The 25,887-nt window shown below is 40.8% G+C and overlaps 2 protein-coding genes across 2 annotated transcripts in view; both read left to right on the top strand.

Moving 5' to 3' along the window:
• Nucleotides 1-359: 359 nt before the first annotated feature.
• Nucleotides 360-25,887, top strand: part of OPN3 (opsin 3) — a gene marked incomplete at both ends in the record, with an annotated part of 33,601 nt that continues 8,073 nt past the window's right edge. The window contains 2 exons of the mRNA XM_080698554.1: nucleotides 360-726; nucleotides 24,134-24,453. Coding sequence (XP_080554680.1) covers nucleotides 360-726; nucleotides 24,134-24,453 — 687 coding nt within the window. The remainder of the gene's footprint in view (nucleotides 727-24,133; nucleotides 24,454-25,887) is intronic.
• Nucleotides 4,489-6,459, top strand: CHML (CHM like Rab escort protein; the record flags this gene model as incomplete). The annotated part of the gene is made up of 1 exon (XM_080698218.1): nucleotides 4,489-6,459. One exon carries the CDS (start codon nucleotides 4,489-4,491, stop codon nucleotides 6,457-6,459), a length of 1,971 nt encoding a protein of 656 aa, XP_080554344.1.

Consider the following 25,887-nt stretch of genomic DNA (forward strand, 5'->3'; position numbering starts at 1 on the left):
AGGGAGGGAGGGGCTGGGAGGTGCCTGGGGGACTGAGACCACAGGCGGAGAAGGGGGTAGGGCCGGGTCAAAAGGGCACACCCACAGGGAGGGCGTGGCTAGGGGAACGCCACGGCGGGGCACGCCCACAGGGGTGGGGCCAGGGTCGTGCCTGGGTGACGAGAGCCCGCGGGGCGGGGCCCACCTCTGGGGGCGGAGCCAGGAGTGGCCGGGCGGGGGACAGGCTGGCGGAAGTGGGCGGGGCCCGGGGCGGGGCCTCGGCGGGGGGCGTTCCCGGCGCGGCGGCGGCCCTGGGGCTGGCGGGCAGAAGCGGGCGGCGGAGCCGGCCCCACCCAGAGCGCCGCGCGCCGCGCCGGGCCATGTTCTCGGGGAACGGCAGCGCAGGCCAGGGCTGGTGGGAGCGCGGCGGCGCGGCGGGCGCCGAGGGCCCGGCGGGCACGCGCAGCCCCGCGCCGCCCTTCAGCCCCGGCGCCTACGAGCGGCTGGCGCTGCTGCTGGGCGCGCTGGCGCTGCTGGGCGCGGGCGGCAGCCTGCTGGTGCTCGTCGTCTACTACAAGTCCCCGCGGCTCCGCGCGCCCGCCCACCTCCTGCTGGTGCACGTCAGCCTGGGCGACCTGCTGGGCTCGCTGTGCGGCGGCGCCTTCGCGCTCGCGGCCTGCCTGAGGAGCGGCGGGGCGTGGGACGCCGCGGGCTGCGCGTGGGACGGCTTCTGCGGCAGCCTCCTGGGTGAGTGGCGGGCCCGCCGCCCGCGCCCGGCCTGCGCCGGGGAGGAACCGGGGCCTGGGTCCCGAGACCCCGGGAAGAGGAGCTTAGCCCCGAAAGTCGGAGGAGGGGACGCGAGACTTCCTCCACACGCTACTGGCTCCCTAAAATCGGAGGCAGAAACCCCAGGTCGTAGCAGTGTGTAGCATTTATTGTCCTTAAGCTCATTAGCAGTTGGAAACCTTTGGCTACTTCCCAGAGAGTGAGAAAGTTTCATTCGCGTCCTCAGAATGAGAATCGGCATTTGCCCCATAAACTTTTTTTTTTAACTGTATTTTCCTCCCTACAGTTCCATCATCAAAATTTAAGGTGAGATCATTACAGATGGCTCCAAAAATACCGGTTCAGGTGAACAAATAATTAGCAGTGCAGCCCCTAGATTTCATTAAAAGTGGAACCTGGTCGTTAACTGAACATTTATTTGTACAGTACTGAGAAGATTTAAGTCACGTTGAGACTTGGTATTTTGGTAGTCAGTCCCGTGTATGGTCTTTTAAGCTTCAGAATGAAATTATTTTTCTTGTATCCTCCAAGAATTCCATTTGTACAAAGCTTTGGAATAGAAACTTGTATTTCTCAGGTCTTAAAGTTCCTTTTTTAAAATCCCAAATCCATTGATAATTTATTACTGCCTTTGTCTTGGCAGATATTGGAAAACAAAATTTGTGTAGCATTATTATAAATAGTTCTTATTCACCAGCCTCTTGTACGGTGACAGACCCAATTATTATACTCTTTTGTCATGATTCATTTTTTGATATTTCAGAGGAATCAACATATCAGGAGTCGTTATTTCATATATTTGATTATCTCAGTGATTCTGATATTCTCTCCCTCCTCTCCAATAAGTATTAATTTTAATTTGAGAATTTTCTTCGTATAAACATTTGAAACTGAGGGGCTTTAAGGTATGTTGGTGGTGATATAGATGGCTATGTGGCTACACCCTTTGTACTAATTAAAGATACCTATCAGGCAATTTTTTTTAGACACAGCTAAGTTTAAAGAAGGTGATTCAAAACCAAACCAAAAATGGCATCAGTAACGCTCTCTAGGGTGGGCAACAGATGATTTTTTGTTGTTCAGAGATGAAAGTTCTCTTTTCATGAAGTGCCTTTGCTGTGCTGGGAAATTCTGTGAACCTGGAAGTTCAAAACCAAGGAGATTGAGTTGTTTAATAAGTGCTAGCTAGCATCCACAGCTTCCTCAGATTTTCCCCTGCCAGCCGCACCTCCGTGTGTATTCTGCTTTCTTCTCTTCACCATTTCTCCTCTCCACTCATCCCAATCAGAAATGATTTTTCTAAGATTTCTAGCAATATTTATTTTGTCATATTTTACCTGACGGCTGCTCTGTTTCTCAGGGTGTTTCATTAGTGTTTTTAACCATGACTTTGTCCTCATTTTAGAATTACAGATAGACTTTGGGATTAGAGGATAGAAGACTTGCTTAAGCCCTGAAGGCAATTTCAGAATGAGGTTACTGTGGGGCTTAAAAAGTTCTTGGTCAGGAATTCCTTTGCTGCAGTATGTTTCTAGATTAGGGTTAAGAATGAAGAAAGGAAAATGCTTCTCTCCTTTTTGTCCCTGAGCAAGAACATGCCAACCATGGAGTATTGAAGGGAGAGGAAATTTTGAAATGCCAGGAGTAGCTGTTTGTTCCAGAATATTTGGAGAGGCTTTTCCATCCAGTGGGAAGATCACTAGCCTGAAGGCACCAGGGTGGATCCTGCTCCTCTTTCTGTGGCTGACTCTTTGGGTGGGCTTTCCCCAGGCATTGTTTTCTCATGTTTATTATGGAGTAGTTGAGCTTACTGTTCTTTAAGAACATCCCACTTGCTCTGTATTTTGAAGGACTCCTTTGATATCTGTAGGTTAGAAAGTGTGTTTATGGCCAGTGCCCTTCTCTCTTACTTCTCCATCAGCTCCATGGCCTTTTAAGCCAGGAGAAGGCAAATACTGTGGGTATGCTTCTTCAGATACCCTGTAGGTTCTTTCTCCCTGTTTTCTGTATAAGTAATTCAGACATACACATGCATCTACACAGACCAGGCAACTGTTCAATTCTATGCTCAGATCCTGATTTCTCAGGGGAAGCTGAAAATTTGTGGCAGCTCTGATATTTTTGAAGCCGAAACTGTACTAGATAAGGCTGTTAGGACCACCATTTCAGTTATATTGACCAGTCAGGCCAGCCATTTAGTTTTAAGTTGTGAATGAATTGCTTGTTTACCAATACCCCAAATAGTCAGTACTTTTAGTCTTGGCAGGTCTAACTTGTACCCATGTACGTGTCAGTAGATTAAACAGTAATGAAAGTTAGATGTTAAAAGATCACTCACTGCTACTGTGCAAAGACTGATAAAGGCTAACGCTATGGTAGGGTGGGAGGGTGCTTTAGTCTGAACACTTACATATGAGTATGCCCTTCAGGCCCTTGGCTGTGCCACATCTGGCCACTCCTGTCATTATAGAGATGTTCTACACAAAAAACATAGCCCACATTATGCTGCAGGTTAATTGAAATGACTTCCCTCACCACCCCTTGGGGGTTGGGGGGGGAACCTGTCATTGTTACTGTTACCCTTGGTGGAGAATGTGTAGAATGACCTTTTTGGGGGAGATACAGAGATTCAGTTTGCAGAGACAGTCTGGTAAAATGCAAACATCTCATTCAATTGTTACAAATGTTAAGATATTTTAATATATGAAACCAGAATTTCCTTTTTTTAACTTATAAAGCATATATATATATATATATACATTCATACAAAGATATGTTATAAATACATTTCCCCTCAGTAGGCCTATTCTTTTGTGCACCTAAATATTTTAAATACCAGCTGTTCTATTAATTCTTTTAATAATCTAACTAGTTAACTTAGACACAGCAGACTCGTGTTGCTTCCATAAGATCCTAAAGGTGACTGGGCAAGGAAAGGTTGTCTGTTCTGCTGTGCTGGAATCATTTACAGACTTGACCACAGAAATACTCCTAATCATAACCATATACATGTGGAACATAATCTGTTTCCTTAAACACAGTGAAGTCACACATTCCTTTTAGTCTAAGCTCATAGCTGTGTTTAGTTTTATTCAAGTATTCTTAAAATCAAAGAATTATATCATGTTAATTCCTTTTTTATTTTTGTGGGATATAATGTCCATTCTTTTATTATTGTAATACCTGATTAAGAGGAGGTGGTGGTATATCTCCACTATTCATTTTCAAGAAATTAGAAAATATGTGAGAGAAAGCATTTAATTATTTGTTTTGGTAGAGGTTTACAGCCAGATAAATCAGGCTTCAGTGGGTTTTAATTACTATTGCATGAAATTACTTCTCTTAAATTGTTTAAAGTTGTATTCTTTCTTGAATTTTCTTCTTTCAGAGAAGAGTTCCAGTGACAAATGCACATGTGATGCATTTTGATATTTACTGCTAAGCCGAAACGCAGAAATGAAAACCACACATCCATGTTAATATTCACAGATGTGATTAGATGTACTTTGTCATGTTTTTATGCTACTGACTTATAAAAAAAAGTATGTAAAAACAGTAACAGTTAAAACAGCTAGGACCAGCAAACCCAGTGCTTCTGGGATGAACTGGAACATCACAAGGAGAGTTTTTATTACGCACAAGCGCATCTCAGCGGAGCCCTCAGCCTAGATTCAGACACATTTCTCTTATCAGCAACTTCTGCCAGACCCTTTTCCTTCCAGGATGGCTGACAGTCTCCCCACAGAGTTTGATGTGATTATAATAGGCACAGGTCTGCCTGAGTCCATCCTTGCAGCTGCATGCTCAAGAAGTGGACAGAGGGTTCTGCATATTGATTCGAGAAGTTACTACGGAGGGAATTGGGCTAGTTTTAGCTTCTCAGGATTGCTATCCTGGTTGAAGGAGTATCAGCAAAACAGTGATGTTGAGGAAGAAAATACTGCTACGTGGCAAGACTTGATCCATGAAACAGAAGACGCCATCACTCTTTCCAAGAGGGATGAAACCATCCAACACATAGAAGTTTTCTCTTATGCTAGTCAAGGTATGGAGGAGGACTGTGTTCAAGAGACTGGTACTCTACAGAATGGTCTTTCCTCAGTGGCATCCAGTGCCCCCATCAAATCTCTGGATTCTGTGTACTTACCTGAAGAAAACCACACGTCATACTTTACTAGTTACAAAATGCCTGCCACACACACTCAAACAAGTGTTAGAGAGATTTCACCAGAAGTAACTGATGTAGAGGAATCAGTGGAGGAAGAAAATGATTGTGGAGATAAATCTTGTCTCCAGACAGTTTCAGATGGATATAATGATGGAAAAAAACCTACAGTGGAAGACAACACTAATCAACCAAAGATAAATAGAATTACTTACTCTCAGATGATTAAAGAAGGCAGGAAATTTAATATTGATTTGGTATCAAAGCTTCTTTATTCCCAAGGATCACTTATTGATCTTTTAATTAAATCAAATGTGAGTCGTTATGCAGAGTTTAAAAATGTCACTAGGATTCTTGCATTTCGGGAAGGAAAAGTAGAACAAGTGCCTTGCTCCAGAGCAGATGTCTTTAATAGCAAAGAACTCACTATGGTTGAAAAAAGGATGCTGATGAAATTTCTTACATTCTGTTTAGACTATGAACAACAACCTGAGGACTACCAAGATTTCAAGCAGTGTCCATTTGCAGAGTACTTGAAGACTAAAAAATTAACACCCAGTCTCCAACATTTTATACTGCACTCAATTGCAATGACATCAGAATCATCTTGCACCACATTAGATGGCCTCAAAGCAACAAAAAACTTCCTTCAGTGTCTTGGACGGTTCGGCAATACTCCATTTTTATTTCCCTTGTATGGCCAAGGAGAAATTCCCCAGTGTTTCTGCAGGATGTGTGCAGTTTTTGGTGGAATCTATTGTCTTCGCCATAAAGTACAATGCCTTGTACTTGACAGAGAATCGGGAAGATGTAAAGCAATTATAGATCACCTTGGTCAAAGGATACATGCTAAATATTTTATTGTGGAGGATAGTTACCTTTCCAAGGAAACATGCTCAAATGTGCAGTATAAACAGATCTCAAGGGCAGTGCTCATTACAGATCAGTCTGTACTGAAGGCAGAATCAGATCAGCAGATTTCCATTTTGATAGTGCCTCCAGTAGAACCAGGAGCTTGTTCTGTTCGGGTCACAGAATTATGTTCATCAACCATGACATGCATGAAAGACACCTACCTAGTACATCTGACCTGTTTGTCTTCGAAAACAGCAAGAGAAGACTTAGAGTTAGTGGTGAGGAAATTATTCTCTCCATTCACTGAAACAGAAGTAGAAAAAGAACAAATCAGAAAGCCAAGACTCTTGTGGGCTCTGTATTTTAATATGAGAGATTCCTCAGGAGTCAGCAGGAGCTCCTACATCGGCTTACCCTCTAACGTGTATGTCTGCTCTGGGCCTGATTCTGGACTAGGGAATGAGCATGCAGTCAAGCAGGCAGAAACACTATTCCAGGAGATCTTTCCAGGTGAAGAGTTCTGCCCTCCTCCTCCAAATCCAGAAGACATCATCTTTGATGGTGATGATAAGCAACCAGATACTCCTGGAACTAACAACGTAATAATGGCCATGCCAAAATCCCCTGAGGACAACAGCATCCTAGAAATCCCAGGGAAGAACCTTCAAAATTAGAAAAGAGCAAGCTGGAAATGTTCTTCATCCTGGCATCAGAATATTTTCCTTTGAAGGACAGCTTCCCATGTGACTAAATGGAAATGAGTATATGATGCATACTATGCAGATATTGTCTTCAATTCTCTTTGAGACATTGGGCATTGAGTCTCTTTCTTGACCTATCACTAACTGATTTATTGATCATTGGACTTTCTGTTTCAGAATCAATCAGCTCCATGACCCAGAATCTTGAAACAGAGTTGATATTTTGTATGTATATGAGGGTTCCATATTAGCAACTTTGCTTAAAGGAAGGTAGCATTGTGCCTGCTACTGAGCTTCAAGTTTTATCCATTTTCTGGAGAACAATTAATGATAGACTTAAGAAACACTTGAGTAACTTATGCAGCTGTTAAATTTGCCACCACTGTGTTTGAATGGGGAAACACATACACAAATAGTAAATTATGTGAGTCTTCTGTATATAATATAAATTTGTAGACTTGATAGGAGCGACAGCAACTAATACAGATGCCAATGTGATGAAATACAGTTGTCTCCAGTTATGTTTGGTGTTTACAATATATTTTGTAGATGACTTCACCTACTTGACCCTTGTAAACAGTGAGAAACTCAGATCACTGTAGCCTTCTACTTTACAAAATAAGTTGGAGTTAGTAGTTGAAGACGTACATGGCTTGTGGGAGATACATTCAAAAGAAAAGTTAGAAGATAAGAGATTAGTTCAAAAAATTTCTATAGACCCCTGTTCTAATGCCTAAAAGAATACCCAGCAAGTAATTTGGGTCAACATAAAAAAATAAAAATAAAGTACCCCAGAAAAGATATGTTAGGATAGCTTTCTGAAATTCTTAAAAGGGAATTCCAAAAAGAAACCAAGTGAGGCATTTTTAACTTGGCATCACAGTTTTAGAACCCTCTATAAATAGATTTTCTCATCCCAGTTTTCTCAGGATGAAACATACCACCTTGTTGTCTCTACCATTTTAGTTAGCAACACTGGGTAGTAAATTGAGTCAGAATAGTGTTTACCATGCCCCTTTGGTTGTCCCATTCCACAGATGGTGAGGTGACCGTCTTCATAATCGTTTATGCCTCTTGGCTGGGATCTGAAAAAGAACTTTTCTCTCAGAACCATCAGAAGTAAATAAAACACTGATGTGCTTTAGTAGTGAACACCTGTAGGCTGTAAGAGAGATGTATCTCCTCCTTCCTCAGGCAAAGAACAGTTAATCCTGTAGGAAATGAACCCTTTCATAACAGGTTTTGCTTATAACAGCATTACTCTGTGCTAAGTGCTATTGTGCTTTCTCATCACAGGTTCCCAACAAAGTAGATACAACAGCATACACTTTCAGAGAGGAATGGAGACTCAGTTACTGATTTTCTCTGAGTCTGCTTGTGGAAGAGCCAACATTGGAAACCACTCTCATGATTCTAAAACTTTTCATCAAAACGGAGCCTGGTGGTACATAACTCTAATCCCAATACTTGGGAGGCTGAGACAAGAGGGTTGCAGTTTGGAGAATAGTCTCAGCAAGTAGTGAGACGTTCATCAATCTAATGAGACTCTTATTTCAAAATAAAAAATAAAATAGGACTGGAGGTGCAGCTTGGAGGTAGAATGTTCCTGGGTTTAGTCTTCAGTGCCATAAAAATGAATAAATAAATCCCTTGATCTTTCCACTAACATCTATGGTTAAAAGAGTGAATGGTATGAGAAAAAAATGATCCCCTTGAAAATTGGGATCTAGTGTTGCTGGAGAAGATAGTATTGCTGTACTGGTCTTGCAGCTTATTACTGAACCAGAGAAATATGAGTAAGAGTAATATGTTTTTGAATCTCATTGAAGCAAAATTTGGCCAAGTCTTAACAAAATAACGCTCTTCAGCAACATCTTTTGATCTGAAGACTATGTTATAAAAATGTTACTAGGCCAGATACATTCTGATTTCAACTCTTCTTTGTATGTGAGGGAAATGAGGCAAGACAGATTTAAGTAACTGACAGCATACCAAAAGTAGAAAAGTCACTGTTGATATTTAATAGTGACTTTATAGTTACAGTAAGGTGAAACTGGGTAATCCTAGAGTTTAAACCTATAAAAACAACTGAAATGCCTGCTGGCTGACCTACAAGATAGTAATTTAAGTGAATAAAAATTTATATACTTTCATTGGTACATTGTAATTATACATCACAGTGAAATCTAAAGTGCCACATAAATGCATATACATTATTACCTTGTATATGCATAGATTTTAAGATAATTAAGGTGATGCAGACTCACTGCTCAGCATCACAGGTCATAAGAAATCGAGAAAAAGAATAATGAGAAGTGGAGAAAGGTGATGTTAGCCTAGGCCACAGTAAGAACCGTTTTTAAAAATTAACGAAATACATTACTTAATTAATACAAAGTAAAAGTTGAAAACGAGACAAATTATAAGCCAGTAAGAAGCATTTAAAAATGTATGGAATATTATAATCCAGTGTTAGGATCTGACTCTAATTGGGCTTATTGGTGAACTTTTTCAGATTAAAAGGAAAAAATATCTATTTGCATATCATGAAAGATGGTATGCAATTAATTACATTTTGAGGTAAATATGGTTTCAGTACTAAAGTAAAACATTCTTTAAAAAGTCACGTTCAGAGAGCTGGGCGTGGTGGCACATGCTTGTAATCCCAGCGTTTGGGAGGCTGACAGGAGGGTCACGCAGGTTCAAAGTCAGCCTCAGCTACTTAGTGAGATCCTGTTTCCAAATGAAGTATAAAATAGGTCTGGGAGTATAGCCCGGAGGTAGAAAAGCCCCTGGGTTCCACCACCAGTACCACCAAAAAGAAAAAAGTCACATTCTGAATACATGCAGAATGAAAAATGAAATTTTGGCAAACAATACAGCTACAAGTAAAAACATTCTACTTGTGACTTAGGATAAGAACAGCCATTTCATCAATATCACTAAAACAAAGGTGAAGATCTGAACTATTAACTGCAAGTAACTTTTAAAGAATTTATCATTCATCTTTGATTAATTATCTTTTGTAATGATTTCATAGGTTTCTCATAATGTGATAATTACTTAAAACTAATAACCTAGCATTCATATTGGGGAAAGACATAAGAAACATTTCTCAAGTCAAAAGCAATGTAGTCAGGCACAGTGCCACATGCCTTCAGTGATCCCAGGATTTGAGAGGCTGAGATAGGAGGATCACAGGTTTGAGGCCAGTTTCAGCAATTTAGTGAGGTCCTCTGCAATTTAGACTCTGCTTCAAAATAAGACAATGAAATAGGGCAGGGGTGTGTGTGTTGCTCAGAGTTTGAATATCCCTGGGTTCAATCCCCAGTAACACACAATCACACACGCACAAGCAATGTTGGTGCCATTTTTGTTTTTATGTGGTTGAAAAAGCTTGTTATTGCAATAAAAATTTGATAAAATGACAAAGATAAGAAAGCAACAAAAACATTATTTCCTGTTTACATGGCTTTATAACTAGCTAAACCTATTCTACCATATAAATGTACTAAACAATAAATAATTTATGAATTTTCAGGGTATATAATTTTTAAAGTTTTATTTCTGGGTTCCAACAGTGACTACAATGTAAAAAGCATTTGGGTGTTAATAGATATGAGCCATTTAAAGAATGTTATGCAACTATTTTGGGATAATTTAAGAAAGATGCTTCAAAAGAAGCAGGTTGAAAGAGCTAAATTTAAAATATGAGCATACTCCCCTGAGAGACATCTTGGTTTAGTGGAAAGTACTAAGTGTGGGGGGGTGTCCTTGCATCACTTCTTTTTAGTTGTCTCTTCTTGGGATAGCTAACCGGTCTTATCTTCTATTTCACCATCTGTAAAGTAGAAATAGTGAGGATTAAGTTAGTGAACATGACACCATGTCCAAAGAAATGCCAATATGTGGCACATGTAGATTTATTATAATACCATTTAACATTCCAACTGGATGCTTTATGTAATTTGACAGAATTATGATAAATTACCTAGAAAGATAATTAGGCAGAGATAGATGGTTTAATTTAGGAGGAAAAAATGAGAGCTTTTCCTTTTAAGTCCTTAGAGTATGCCATTAGGCAGCTTTTCTAAATACTTTGTGATGCTGGGTAGAAAGCTTAATACCAACAAACCTTTTAAGAAGTATTTAATAACTATTGGTAGAATTGCTGGAGCTGGCATGGTAGAGCACACCTGTAATTCCAGTACTTGGGAGGCTGGAACAGGAGGATTAAAGGTTCAAGATCAGCCTCAGCATTTAGCAAGACCCTGTTTCAAAGAAAAAAATAAAAATGGCTAGGGGTGTAGCTCAGAGGTGGAACCCCACTAAGTTCAAACCCCAGTACTAGAAAAACAAAGAATAGCTGGTAAGTGTGGAGATAGACACTAGTTCCTCACTTTCATGTTGTAGTGCAATTTATTCCAGATAAAGTGTTGTATACAAAAGTAAAAAGACTGCAATTTTCATCCCAAGAATGGTGCAAAGGAACTGTGTGGCAATCAGAAGTGTTGACAAAGTAGATCAATTAAAAGAGAAAAATGTATACTAAATAAGATGGAATTAACAAAAAACGCTGTCTGCATTATGTAAGTGGTATTAATCATGTTTTAAAATGGATGCAAATCCTTAAGCATTTGTCTTCTTTACTAGGCAAATTTAGAAATTGATAGCAGATGAGAAGATACAAATAAAAACAATTTTTAGGTAACACTCAAATGACTATTAAAATACAAATTTAAGCAACTCTGACCTAGTTCATACTATTATTTAAGCAATTTTTTGAAATATGTGCATGTATCTTCATACCAATGACATGTTAGTAATAATTTTAAAGAACTGTTTGGAAGACAGATAAGAACTCTATAATCTTTTGACATACTAAGTCACTTTGAGTGGCATATACCTAGGAAAATATTTAAAGGACAAAAAAGTACTTGTTCAAAGATATTTGTAGCAATTCCACTCGTACAAGTTTAAAAAAAGCCCGTAATTGAGAACTGAATAAATGTTGGTGTTTTGCTATTACTATCATAAATACATAGCCATTAGTTAATACTGATATATGTCAACTTATATGCCAAAATGTGAGAATGAAAAATGTTACAACAAATTAAATCTGTTGATTATATTTGTAAAAATGTAGGTCTACATTGAAAAGAATGAGAAGATATAAATAATTGGAGTTTAATACTAAGGAGTTCTTAGTGTTTCTGTAAAAATATTGATGTATGCAATAAAAAATTAAGTGATTGGTGAATTGGTTTACTGAATTAATAAGAAAATCACGGATTTCTTGGAAACTTCTAAAATTCTCTTTTAAATCTATTTTTAAAATGCTTGTCTAAATGTTAAAGTAAAAAAGACAATCTCTAAAAATGTATGGTAGAAAGTTTTATAAGTCTTGGTAGGAAGGAGAACTTAGTCAAGATGGATTTTGTATCTTTTGTTACTTACATGTTCAGCACTGAGGAATAATAGAAATAGTTGCAATGCAACCAGGACATCAGCATGAAGACATTTCATACTAATTAAAGTATGCCCCCAAATCCAAGAACACAGCATTTGGGAATGTGGGAGCGCAGGGAGATGAAGACTGGAGTCACAGACTTGGCATTTCCTTGGGACTGAGGATATGGGCCAACCCTTCCAGTTGCCGGAGAGAGCCAAGCCAAGGTGACTTAATTCCACAAATGTCACTTAAACACCTAGTGTTGGTTTTGAGTTGGCATTACTCTGGGGTTTCGAAATATAAAATGAACAGAACAAGTCCTCTGTACCTAAGAAACAGTCTGTTGGAACATGGAGCTTAAGGTAAGGTTCCTTTTACCTTAATGAGCATTTGAACCTTTTCTACTCATCACACTTTTCATTTAACTGCCACTACCCTACCATTAATTCACAAAGAGAAGAAAAGGAATCCTCTGACTTGGGATGCAAAGCATTTCTTTTAAAGGATGCCCACACCTTGTATTACACTGTTGGAAACAAGCTGCTTACAGTTAAAAGCTGGGCCAGTGAACCCTTCTGCACTCTATTGCAGCTAACATTCATTTAATTAGGTCTGACAGTCGAGTCAGGCTTCTCTTGCCTGAAGAGTGAGCAAAGAGAAAGATGCATTGGGTCTGGAAGCCCAGGGGAGGTCAGGGAATAGGAAATGTAAAGAAGTCCATGTGTAAGTAGATCATCAAGCTTCAATACCAGGAAGTTATCTGATGATTAGTTTTATTTGCCTTCTTGGTGGGTCAAGTGGGGGTCACAGTCCCATTGACCATGAGGTACTCCTCTTTGAGGATTTGTGTTTTAGTAGGTTTGCCTTAATTATGGAGGCCTTGTTTTCTAGGATCCTTCCATTTAGCCAACATCCTGATGTGTTCACACTTCAATGGCAGGAGGCACAGTACCTCTAGTTTTCTATAATGCACAAACAGTACAGAACATACATGATCCAACTGACAGGATTTGACTATATTGTGAATACTGTGAAACCCGTTCTGCTATAGTGCAGGCAGAAATGATGTTCTTCCGACAGCTGTACTCTGGTCTTTGGGATAGCTAAGTAAGGTAAGAAAGGGCAAGTGTTTGTACCCACTTTATAGATAAGACCTGAGGGTTAAGGTAACTCGCCTGGACTTACTCCTCCTTAGCATTTACATCCATTAATTAGACTTGAAATGCTTCTGTTCCACTTTGCCTCCATCTCAAGAGTGAATTGGTAAATGTTAGAGTACATAGCACATTAGGCACATGATATTCAACAATTCACTCTAAAAAGTGGTTTCTAGAGTTTTAGAGTGTTTTTCTGAAAAACAAATCCTATGTTAAACTAAAAATTGTTTAAAGTGTATGGATGGGTTGAAAGAGGAAATGGGGGTTATTTAAACTAAAAACAGACTTCATATCCTGGTATTGATGTCAGGGGCTTCATCATAATTTCATTATTTTCTGCTATTGACCTATGATTTTAGCATTTTCTTATTGCTATCTATGTCTAATTCTTAACACTCAGAACAACTAATTGAAAGCATACATGTAAGGAAAAAGCGATGACTTTGGATTCAGAGGTATAGCAGGATCACAGTTACCTGTTTATAACTGGCCAGGAAATACCATCTGTAGTTATTTTATAAATTTAAGAGAAAAAAAAATCCTTAGAGACATTAGTTCATTAGGTTTTATGCCAGTTCTTTTTATTACATGGTATACAAAGTCCTTTTAGTACTTCATTTCTGTTTGAGACTTATTTGGTCCTTTTTTTATCCATCCCTTTTATATAAAAATAACAGAACCACTCTGCAACTTAGAGCTTGTTTTTAAAGTAAAATAGGGATGGGGATCTAGCTTAGAAGTAGACTGCCCCAGCCAGGCATGGTGGCGCACACTTGTAATCCCCACGCTTGGGAGGCGGAGACAGGAGGATCGTGCAGGTTCGAAGCTAGCCGTGCGCTGGCTTAGGAGACCTTGTTTCCAAAATGAAAATGTAAAAATAGGTCTGGGAGTGTAACCCCGAGGTAGAAGGGCTTCCAGGAACCCCAGTACCACCACGAAAAAAAAAAAAAAAAAAAGAAGTAGAATGCCCCTGGATTTAATCCCCAGTACCAAAAAACAAAAACAGAAGCCTACTAACCTAGTAAAGCATAAAAGTTCTTGTAAGTTTCACAACATTCTTGTGTGGGGGGGGGGTACTGAGGATGGAACCCAGGGGCATTTTACCTCCAAGCTACAACCCCAGCCCATATTATTATTATTATTATTATTATTATTATTATTATTATTATTATTGGTTTGGGGATGGAACCCAGGGGCATTTGACCTCTGAGCTACATCCCCTGCCCTATTTTTTGTTCTTTATTTTGAAACAGGGTCTTACTAAGTTGCAGAGGGATTCACTAAGTAGCTGAGGCTTCTGTGAACCGCGATTCTCTAGTCTCAGCCTCCTGAATGCTGGGATTACAAGTGAGCGCCACCATACCTGGCTTCCTATTTTTTATTTTGAAACAAGGTCTCAGTAAGTTGCAGAGGGCCTCACTAAGTGCCTGAGGTCATCCGTGAACTTCAGTTTTCCTGTCTCAGCCTCCCAAGTACTGGGATTATAATCGTGCGACACCATGCCTGGCTGTTTCAGAACTTTTATTACCATTATAAAGAAGAAATTCTATAGAATATTCTACTGAAGAAGATACAGTGATTTTGGTTTTTAGGCAATTAATACAATTGTGGATTTATGGTTTCAGGACAAACCTATATAAATCAATGAGACTACTTGAAAATAGTGTGTATTTAAGTAATCTATAAACTGTTTCATCTAAACCAGGCACACACCTGTAATCATGGTACTTTGGAAGAATAGGCGGATTTTAGGTTCAAAGCCAACCTCAGCAACTTAGACCCTGTTTGAAAATAAAAGAGCTGGGCTTGTGGCCCCGAGATAGAAGGCCCTGGGTTCAAGGGTAGTGGTTCTCATACCAGAGTTTTTGCCCTTTGACATTGGGGAATATATCTGGAGGCATTCTGGGTGGCCCAAACTGGGCAGGAGGAATCTAGTAGCATCTAGTGAATAAAGGGCAACAGTGCTGGTGGACATTCTGCACTGCACAGGACAGCTCCTCGAGCAAAGAACTACACAGCTCCAAATGTCTGGTGGGCCAAGGCTGGGAAACTGCATTATATAACGAATACTTTGGATCTTCAAAGGAATCTGCTTTCCTTCCATTTATGCTTCATACTTCTGCCTCTCAAGTTTTCTGTTTCCATAACTTGTTCTTGAAAGGCACTCTCAAACCTTTGCTTTGCTGCTCCAGTCCATATTCCCATCTCCATTCCAACACCAGAATCAGAGGCTTCCTTCTGAAAGTACATGATAACATAAACTCCAAAACATTTCAGGGAATGAGGGAATAATTCTCGTTCTTTTCCAGTCATCAAAGAGTAAGTGTGTGGGATTTTTAATCATTCATTTTATAAAAATATAACTGCAAAGCAATTAGAAATGAGAGGATATCTTTCTACACACTGCAAATAACTACCTCAAAGTCAATGGAAAAATAGGTGAGCCTACTTTTTTTTTTTGAAAGGGTGTTACTTAAGCAACTCTGAGTGAATTAATAGAACTGCAGGTATATAACTATGTCTTGCAAGTTTCAGAAGAGCCAGTACAAGACTAAATAAGCCAGCCACAATTGAAACCACTCACATTTACACCCAGTGGAGGTGAGCTGCTTGACATTTGATAGATGAGTATTAGCTATGGAAATACCTAATTGTGATGGAAAGAGTCAGATAAAAACTGGACTGGATGGCACTGCAGGTAAGACAGAAGGCTGAATCCAACCCAACACCCAGCGAGCATAGAGCGTGTCACAGTTGCTGGGCCAAGTTTGGGGATGCATAGGTGGAAGTTGTGACTAACTTTCAGTGAACACAGCAGAGCTGTAGGTTCTTATTGCATCTGTCTTACTTAACTTCCTGACAGCCCAATCGGGTAGGTACTCTTGCCGTCGACTTTTTGCAGATGGAGAAGCAGACACTTTGAAGACAAAGAACTCAACCAAGAACACAGGCTGTGATGGTAAGTGGTAGGAGTGGATTCCAATCCAGGCAGCCTGACACTAGCCTCCACAAGATGTGACCAAGATGTGCTGCATTTGCAGAGGCATCAGGTCAAGTCTAGTGACACAGGAAACGACTTAGGTTCCAGAACTCTTCTCATTTCTCCAGCATAGTATCTCAAGTTTTAAAACAGCCCTGTAAACTGGGCATAGTGGTGCATGCCTGTAATCTCAGTACTTAGGAGGCTGAGACAGGAGGATTGCAGGTTCAAGAATAGTCTCAGCTACTCAGTGAGGCTCGCATCAGCTTCACAAGATGCTGTTTCCAAATTAAAGTAGGGCTAGGAGTGTAACTTGGAAGTAGAATGCCCCTGAATTCAATCCCTAGTACCAACCCCCCCAAAAAAGAAAGAAAAACCCAACATTTTGAAGGTTATGTATTGTTTCCATGTAGGTTTGAAATGAGGTTAATACCCAATTTACAGAATTAGGAGTGCAACTCTGGATTCATGGAGCTGATTGTTGCACAATCACTACATCCATTAGACTGAAATAATGAATTGTGATATAGGCATAGACTTTAATGGGTACACAGAGAAGTACTTTTAGCCTGGGGAAATCTGGAGATGTTTTATGAAAGAGACCCCAAGGTTGAAAAGGATTCCCACAGGAAAACATTCCACAGGATGAATCGTAGAAAAACAACAACAACATGCAGATCTGGTGCACCCAGACGTATGAGAGGTAGGATTCATGGGTAGGGTCCAAAGCATCATATTCGAAAGGCATGCTAAGGCTGGGACCTGTGTTCCATGGATAAGGAGGCACTGCAAAGTTTTCTAACAAGACTTAAGTGACAAAAGTGAGCCTGGGATAAGTGTGGGGAGGCTGGGAAGAGAGTGCAGAAACTGGATGTAGGTGGCTGATAAGGGGTAAGAGTGACAAGGCCTGGGCAGGGGAGGCAGGAATGAGAGGGGCAGAGAACAATTCAGGGTGGAAATCCAGGACCCAGAGAGTGCTTATGTGTCCCAAATAAGATCAAGGGAGAAGTAAGCTGAAAATGACTGAAATTTCATCTTTGGTCCTTAAATGAATAATACATTTAACCAAGCCTGGGATACAAGGTGATCACGATGTGGATTGGAAAGCCTCCGAGTGCTTTGTAGGCCATGCTAAAGAGTTTCAACTTTATCCTAGCAGAGATGCACTTAATGTTAATACACAAGAAAATGAGTTGGGAAACACACACAGACTTAACCTACTAGGGTCCAAATGGAGGATGATTCCCAAGGAGGTGAGACTGAAGAAGAAAGACCAGTCATGAGACTACACAATAGTTTGGCAGCAGATGAGAGGGTCTGAATGAGGGCAATAGTAGGCAGGACAGAAGGGCAGGACTGAGAACTACTGAGAAGATTAACTCAGCACGACTCAGCGGTTGCTATATGCTACTCAGCGTTGCAAGGAAGGAGAAAGAAGAAGAAAATTGAGAAAGATGGCAGGTACAAACCTGGAGGGAATATGGGCATGCGGCCAGCTGGGGTCTGACATGGGAGAATTCTGGTTAGGAAGATGCCTTTTCTAGGGCTCCCAAGGGTGCACTCATTAATTTGTTTGTTCCTTCTGGGCTTGTGAAGGATGAAGAATTTGAGTAGGCAACTTCCAGTGCCTTGGTGAGCAGAGTCTGTCCAACTCAGGCCAAATAGAGATCAAGCTAGAGATACCAGGAGGGAGATCAAGTCCTGGTGACAAAGCAGAGATGATGTGGCTCATGCTTATTTCTATTCAGCAGTTATGCTAAAATTGAGTACCTTCTATTTTTTTTTTCTTTCTTGCAGTGGTGAGAATGGAACCTAGGGCCTCACACATGCTAGGCAAGTGCTCTCCCACTGAACTATACCCCCAGCCCTCCCTCATAATTTTAATGTGTTCTTCTGGACTGACTTTCTTCTCTTGGTGATAGATTAGTAATGTAGGGAAGCACTTAAAAGTAGACTCATCGTTGTTGGCAGACCATCACAGGTCTGTTCCACAATTTATTCATATGTTGAATTTTTAGAAGAATTAAAAAGACCTCAAGCTTTTTGGTTTATCACAACCAACTTGCATTGTCAAATTTTTTTAGGGAAAATTTTTAAAAGAACTATAGACTAGCAGTAAGAAAATCTGGGATGTGAGAACTGGGCATGGTGGTACACACCTGTGACTCTAGTACTTGGAAGGCTAAGACAGGAAGATAGCAGGTTTGAGGCCAGCCTCGGCAATTTAGTGAGACCCTTTTCCAAATTTTTTTAGAAAGGACTAGGTAGATGGCTTGGAGTTAGAATGTACCTGGGTTTTGTTCCCAGTACAAAAGGGAGAAGGGGAGAGGGAGAAAGGGAGAAGTGGAAAAAGGAAGGAAGGGAAAAAAAGTAAATCTAGGTTGTTTACTTAAGGGGTTCACTCTTTCTGTAATAGGATTAATAGCCTCTTCTGTTCACCTCTTTTTCTGACTGGTTGAAATGCACTTACTCTTTAAGGCTAACTCTGCTTCCCACAGAGGCCTCCTCCTAGGTTGAATGTTCCTCTCCCCACTCATTGATGGAGTTTCTCTTTCTGTTCCCTTCTTTGGTGCCAGGGTTGCTCCTTGAAGGCGGGTCCATATCACATTAAGTTTTAATCTAACAAATAGGCATTAAGAGATCTGGGCTAGGGGCCAGTGAATACCTGTCCTAAGCACTTATTTTGTATAAATTTAGTAGTATAAAACTATTTATTATAAACTAGCTTCTCCAGAGTCTTAGACCATTGAACTATAAATAAGCTATTCAATATGGCTATTCAGGGGGCAAAGTAGAAAAATGGCTTCATTTTTAGGTACTTGTACTTATTTTGGGGTGCATAATAGATTCATCACACAAGCTCCAGGTACCTTAAGCATTAGGATTCTACTAAACACATTTCTATTCTCTTTTAACACACACACACACACACACACACACACACACACACACACTGAGATAGCATTTGAGTTTCATTATCTCTGTTCTACTGCTGAGCAAATCAAGGAATGTTACTCCTTTCCCAGAGTCACATAGTGATTATGTAAAGAAATTGGGATCTAATTCAGGAATTTGGCCCCAGACACACACCCCTGCTCTAAAACTCATCACACTGTTTTATTACTTGTTCCTGTTCAAAACTCACTTTTGTTTTCCCTATGTCCGTGATGCTGCTTCCCATGCTACCAGTGTGCTATGTATGTTTGTTGATAAATACAGAAAATGAGTGCTCTGTCATCAAGTTATATCAAAGACTACCTGACTCAAACTCATGCATGGAGTTAATATTTGAGTGCCTCTTCAATCTATGCTTTTGTACAAATATCCTTGGCCTTGAAATGTCTTCACCCTGTCATCTTGATGAACTCCTTCCACTCATTTCAGACACCAGTCTCCCTAACCCCCTCCTGGACGTCCCCTGACCTGGCTTCCTGGATACAGCTCTGTTTCAGCTGCATCTCTGTCTCTCCAGTCCCATGTTCCTGTAACTATAGGTTTACACAGCTGTCTTTTCCACATTCAGGTTTGCTGTCAGCATTTCAGGCAGAGAGGACAGTAGCAGCAAATTAATCAGCTCTGAGCTGGGTACCATGAAGCCTGACTGTAATCCCAGTACTTGGGAGACCGAGACAGGAGAAGTGCAGGTTGGAGGCCAGCCTTAACAATTTAGTGAGAACCTGTTTCAAAAATAAAAAGGGCTGGGGGTATAACTCATAGGTAGAATGCCCCTGGGTACAATCTCCAGTAATCCCTCACAAAGAAAGTAATAACAAAGTGCATTTTTATTATATGTTTTGCTTCTATTTAACAAAATATTCTGATCATTTGTTTTCTATAAATCATGTAATTACTATTAAATTATATAAATTACTATAAATTATAAATTATAACTCAATATAAATTGTAAATTGTAACTCAATATAAATTGTAAACTCAATTCAAACAATTAAAAAAATTTATTGGTGCGTTGTAGTCATACACCTTAATGTGGTAGAAGATGATAGAGGCATACACAAGACAACTTTTAAAATAGTTAGAGCCTTATTGTTCAGGAAATTAAAAATTTTTAGTTTCAAAATACATTTTTTTTCTTTTTACTTTTTTTTTGGGGGGGGGTACTGGGAATAGAACCCAGAAGCATTCTACCTCTGAGCTACACTCCCAGCACTATTTTTTATTCTTTATTTTGTATTTTTGAGTGTGTGTATTGGGGGGTCTGGGGATGGAACCCAGAAGCATTCAACCTCTGACTATACCCCTTGCCCTATTTTTTATTCTTTGTTGCAAAGGACAGCTGAGGCTGTCCGCAGACCGCGATCCTCTGGTTTCAGCCTCCAGAATGCTGGGATTACAAACCTGTACCATCATACCCAGCTACATTTTTTTCATTTTTACAGAATGAAGTGGATAATCCAAAGTCTCTCAGCCATACCAATATATTTCTTTGTGATAGCATTTTTAGCATAAAGGTGGAATTGATATATAAGTTCAAATGATAAGTCATTATTGCACATGTATGTTTTATATATATATATATACATATATGTACACAAACAGGTATATATGCCTATGTCTACAAAATCACTAATATATTTACAAATCATTCGATACACTGGATGTATTTATGAATGAGCTAATGTTTTTTAAAATCTTTATATTTACATTAGATAATTCTTTGTGTGTATGTGCCTGTGGTACTACTGGAGAGCGAACTCAGGGGTGGTCTACCACTGAGCTATACCCTAGCCTTCTCTTATTTTTTTTTTTTAATTTTAAACAGAATCTCACTACTTTGTAGAGCCTAGCCTCAGACCTGCAATCTTCCTGTTTCAGCCTACCAAGTGCTGGGATTACAGGAATAAGCCATTGCACCTGGCTTATATTTTATTATTTTGTTTTTGTGGTACTGGGGATTGAACCCAGTAATGCTTTATTTTTACTTTTTACTTTGAAGCAGATTCTTGCTAGTTTGCTGAAGTCTCGCTAGGTTACTGAGACTGCCCTCAAGTCTGGTTCTCTTGTCTCAGTTTCTCAAGTACTGGGATTACAGGCATGTACCACCATGCGCAGCACATCTGGCTTATATTAGACAATTCTTTAAACTTGGGATTTAAAAAATATAGATGAAACCCTTTAAGATATGAGCATGCATATAGTTTTTCAAAATTTGAATAGGGGAAAATAAATTGATGATCTCTACTGTGGATTTGCCTTCATAGAAGTTGCTCTTCTGGCCAGAAATAATGACTCCTCGGTTTCTTTCTTTCTTTCTCTCTTCCTTCCTTCCTTCCTTCCTTTCTTCCTTTCTTTCTTTTGTTCTTTCTTTCTTTCGGGTGCATCTGGGGATGGAACCCAGGGACATTCGACCTCCAAGCTACATCCCCTGCCCTATTTTTTATTCTTTATTTTGAATCGGGGTCTCACTAAGTTGCAGAGGGCCTCACTAAGTAGCTGAGGCTGTCCGTGAACCATGATCCTCTGGTCTCATCGTCGGGTCCTTTCTACTCCTTATACACATTCCATCTTTTAAGATCCAACTTAGGTTCTATCTCTTAACGAAGTCCCCACATGACACATTATCCTAGAGTCTACTTTTTCTGGTTTGCACTATAAACTTAAGTGGTTACCCTCCTCTATGTTGCGAGTAATTTAGTCCTGTCTTCATTAAAACACAACATTGCCGTCTGGCCTAGGGCAGGTACGTCACGGCTCTCATTCCTCCTAAAAGCGACTAAGTGAGACAGAAATAGGGTCTCACTAGGATCTCAGCACAGGGGTGGGTGCTTCAAAGGGACCCACCCATCTCAGCTCTGCAGGGAGAGACTACTGCCTCTACCCGCGGGTCGGCGGGAAAGGAGAGGTCTCCCTCTAGTGGTAGCAGGTGGTGTAACGCAAAATCACGAGTTTCGAAATCAATGCTGGGTTCTGAAAACTGGCCCTTAACCCTTCTGAGTAACACACTTCTTTTCCAGGAGGATCAACGTATGTAGGGCAACTGCCATGGAGCCTGCTGCATGGTTGGTTTCCAGTTTTCAGGAGTCATCTCCCCCTTTGCGTTCTACAGTTTTAAGGGAAACAAATGGGCACGTGGAACGATTAAGCTCAATTCTAGCTAAAATGCTTGTGCGTGCCAGGCGTGGTGGCGCACGCTTGTAATCCCAGCATTTGGGAGGCTGAGACCTGAGGATCGCGGTTCGCGGACAGTGTCAGCTACTTAGTGACGCCCTTTGCAACTCAGGGAGACCCTGAAAATAAAGAATAAAATTATGGCTGGGGGTGTAGCTCGGAGGTAGAATGCCCCTGGGTTCCATTCCCAGTACCGCAAAAAATAAAATGAAATAAAAATGCTTGTGCAAGGAAAGAGTGGTAAGACAGTTTATTCGTTATCATCTGGGTGTGTTCTGGAGGTCAAATCGAAGTCAGTGAATACTTTTGACTCGGGACCCACACTCGTTGGTAAATAAAATGTTCATGGAAAGGGAGATGTTCCTGCATAATTTGCAAGGAAGATGTCATTTAGATGATTTCTGATAGTTAGCCTTGAAGATTAAGTCAGTCTGGCTACTACAGCTATTGATCTCTACACCCAGGCTTTCAAGAATGAGCTGAGAAATGCAAGGTTTTCTCTTCCTAGGTCAGTACTGAACGTAGGCAATTGAAATCAGGCACTTGAAACATACTGTACTTGCCAACACAGAGACACCCCAAAAACTACACTAAGAAATTCAGTCTTGAGGCTACTGGGGCTGGAACTCTAGGGCATTATACTGCCAAGATACACTTCAGCCCTTCTTTATTTTTATTTTTTAAAACAATTGTGTGTGTGTGTGTGTGTGTGTGTGTGTGTGTGTGTGTGTGTGTTACTATGGATGGAACCCAGGGGCATTCTACCTCCGAGCTACACACCCAGCCCTATTTTTTATTCTTTATTTTGAAACAGGGTCTCACTGAGTTGCAAAGGGCCTAAGTAGCTGAGTCTGTCCTCGAACCATGATCCTCCTGCCTCAGCTTCCCGAATGCTGGGATTACAAGCATGTGCCAACACTACCGGCTTAAATTTTGAAATAGGGTTGCACTAATTGCTGAGGCTGGTCTCAAACCTGTGGTCTTCCTGTCTCAGCCTCCCAAGTACTAAGATACAGTTGCTCACACATCCACACTCCCTTCCCAGCCCAGGCCTCTGTCTCTTCGTCCCCTCTGTCTTCCAGTGTCAGCAGAGTGCCTGGCACACATTTGGTGTTCAACAGGTACATACTGAGTGAGTAAATCACTCTCTCAAGAGCAATGCACCAAATATATATATATATATAGTTAAAGTGCCTCTGTTACAAAACAGAGGTAAGCAAGAAGAGAGCAAAGACTTTCTGCCCATCCTTGGGGGAGGACCACTCCTACACTGCCACCTGCTGGTGGGAGTCTGAAACAACCGGCTGCCTAATTTTACCAGGACCTGCCATTGTGAGCCTGTGGAGCCCACTCTGATTAAAATATGCTGAGAGAAGATGAAACTAAAGGAGACACTGGCTCACATGCTCTCCTGCCTTGCTCCAGAGTTTCTCCTTGGCAGAAAAATGAATGCAATAGCTACACCACTGGGGCAAAGCTGATCAAAGGCTTTGAATTGTGTCCTATAACAATCCCCTCACCATTTTCTCTTTTCTCTTTTTCCTTCCCTGTTCTTCCTTTCTTCCTCCCTTTCTTTCTTTTTTAGTACTGGGGATTGAACTAGGGGACATCCTACCTCCACACTATATGTCAGCCCATTTTTTTAACTTTTGAAACAGGGTCTTGCTAAGTTGCTGAGGCTGGCCTTGAACCTGCGATCTTCTCACCTCAGCCTTCAAAGTACTGAGGTTAAAGGCATGTACCACTGTGCCCAGCATCATTTTCTATGCTATATATTTTATATAGTAAATACATTCCTAATCATATCTCTCAGGGAATCTTTTGGGTTTCAGAGCCCATCTCCATGGTCCCAGATACTCTCTGTGGATTTGCTTCTCCTGTGCTGGCTTCCTGTGGCCCTGTGCTATACTTTGCTCCTTTCTCTGCTTGCAGGTATTGTTTCCATTGCCACGCTGACTGTGCTGGCCTATGAACGTTATATCCGTGTGGTCCATGCCAGAGTGATCAATTTTTCCTGGGCCTGGAGGGCCATTACCTACATCTGGCTCTACTCCTTGGCATGGTCAGGAGCACCTCTCCTGGGCTGGAACAGGTACATCCTAGACATCCATGGGCTTGGCTGCACTGTGGACTGGAAACCCAAGGATACCAACGACTCCTCCTTTGTGCTCTTCTTCTTTCTCGGCTGCCTGGTGGTGCCCGTGGGCATCATAGCCCATTGCTATGGCAACATTCTGTATTCCGTCCGAATGGTGAGTTGAAGATGATGAAGGGCCTCCCCTGAAACATACCTGGGGTAGATTATTTTGTTTGTTGTTGGTATGGGGATTGAACCCAGGGGCATTCTACTTCTGGGCTATACCCCCAGCCCTTTTTATTTTGGAATAGGGTCTTGATAAGTTGCTGAGGCTTGCCTCCAACCTGTGATCCTCCTGTCTCAGCCTCCCAAGTACTGGGATTTACAGGTGTGCAACACTGCGCCAGACTCATGGTGGAAAATTTTGTGTGGGAAGATTCAAATCTTCCTACATAGTAGCTAGTTGCCCAGAATCACAGAAATTCCAGGGAGCCCCCAAAATTCCTTGTGGTATAATGCTGTACCACGAGTCCTCCCCTGGAAATATCAATGAGGAACAACATTTATTCTCTACATTACTCTAAACTAAAGGAAGGAAAGGGATTCTGGACAGATCAAATCACCAGCAACAACAAAACCCCCTAAACCATGCAGTACTCTTAGAATCTAAGCACTCTATAAAAGGGAACTCTATATTCCCATTATTTATTTACTTCGTTTTACTTTTTGTCACTGGATATTGAACCCAGGGTCATTCTTCTTCTGAGCTACACCTACAGCCCTTTTTATTTTTTATTTTGAAACAGGGTCTTGCTTAATTGCTGAGGCTGGCCATAAACTTGTGATCTTCTTGTTTCGCCCTTTCAAGTGCTGGGATTATAGGCATGTGCCACCACATCCAGTTTCATAACTTTTTTTTTTCTTTTTGGTGGTACTGGGGTTCCTAGAAACCCTTCTACCTCCGGGATAAACTCCCAGATCTATTTTATATTTTTATTTGGAAACAGGGTCTCTTAAGCCAGCACGGCTGACTTCGAACCTGCACAATCCTCCTGTCTCCACCTCCCAAGCACAGGGATTACAAGCATGTGCCCAGCCTAGTTTCATAACTTTTTAAGATCACATGAACCCATTATAAGAAAACTCCATGGATGTTTAGTCTGGAAATCACATACTAGTCACCAAGGACTAAATGTGACTGCAACAAATTTCATGATGGGAGCCAGTAAGAACGACATATGAATCAACCAAGAGTGTGGGACACTCCAGATCCTCGCCTCCACCATTGGCCATGTATGGTTATATTTCCTTATTCACCACATTAATAGAGCTGAGGACAAAAATAATATGATTATCTTAATAGATGCAGAAAAAAAATTTGACAAAATCCAATGCCCTTTCATGATAAAAAAAAATACTGAGGGATTTAGGAACTACCTCAATATCATAAAGGCTATATATAATAAATCCAAAGACAGCATCGTTATAAATGGAGAAAAACTGACAGAATTTCCCAAAGATCAGGAACAAGACAAGGATTCCCATTGTCACCACTTTTATTCAACATAGTACTCAAAACTCTAGCCTCAGCAATAAGACAGGAGAAAGG

This window comes from Muscardinus avellanarius, assembly GCF_963383645.1.
Source record: "Muscardinus avellanarius genome assembly, chromosome: 7".
Lineage (NCBI taxonomy): Eukaryota > Metazoa > Chordata > Mammalia > Rodentia > Gliridae > Muscardinus > Muscardinus avellanarius.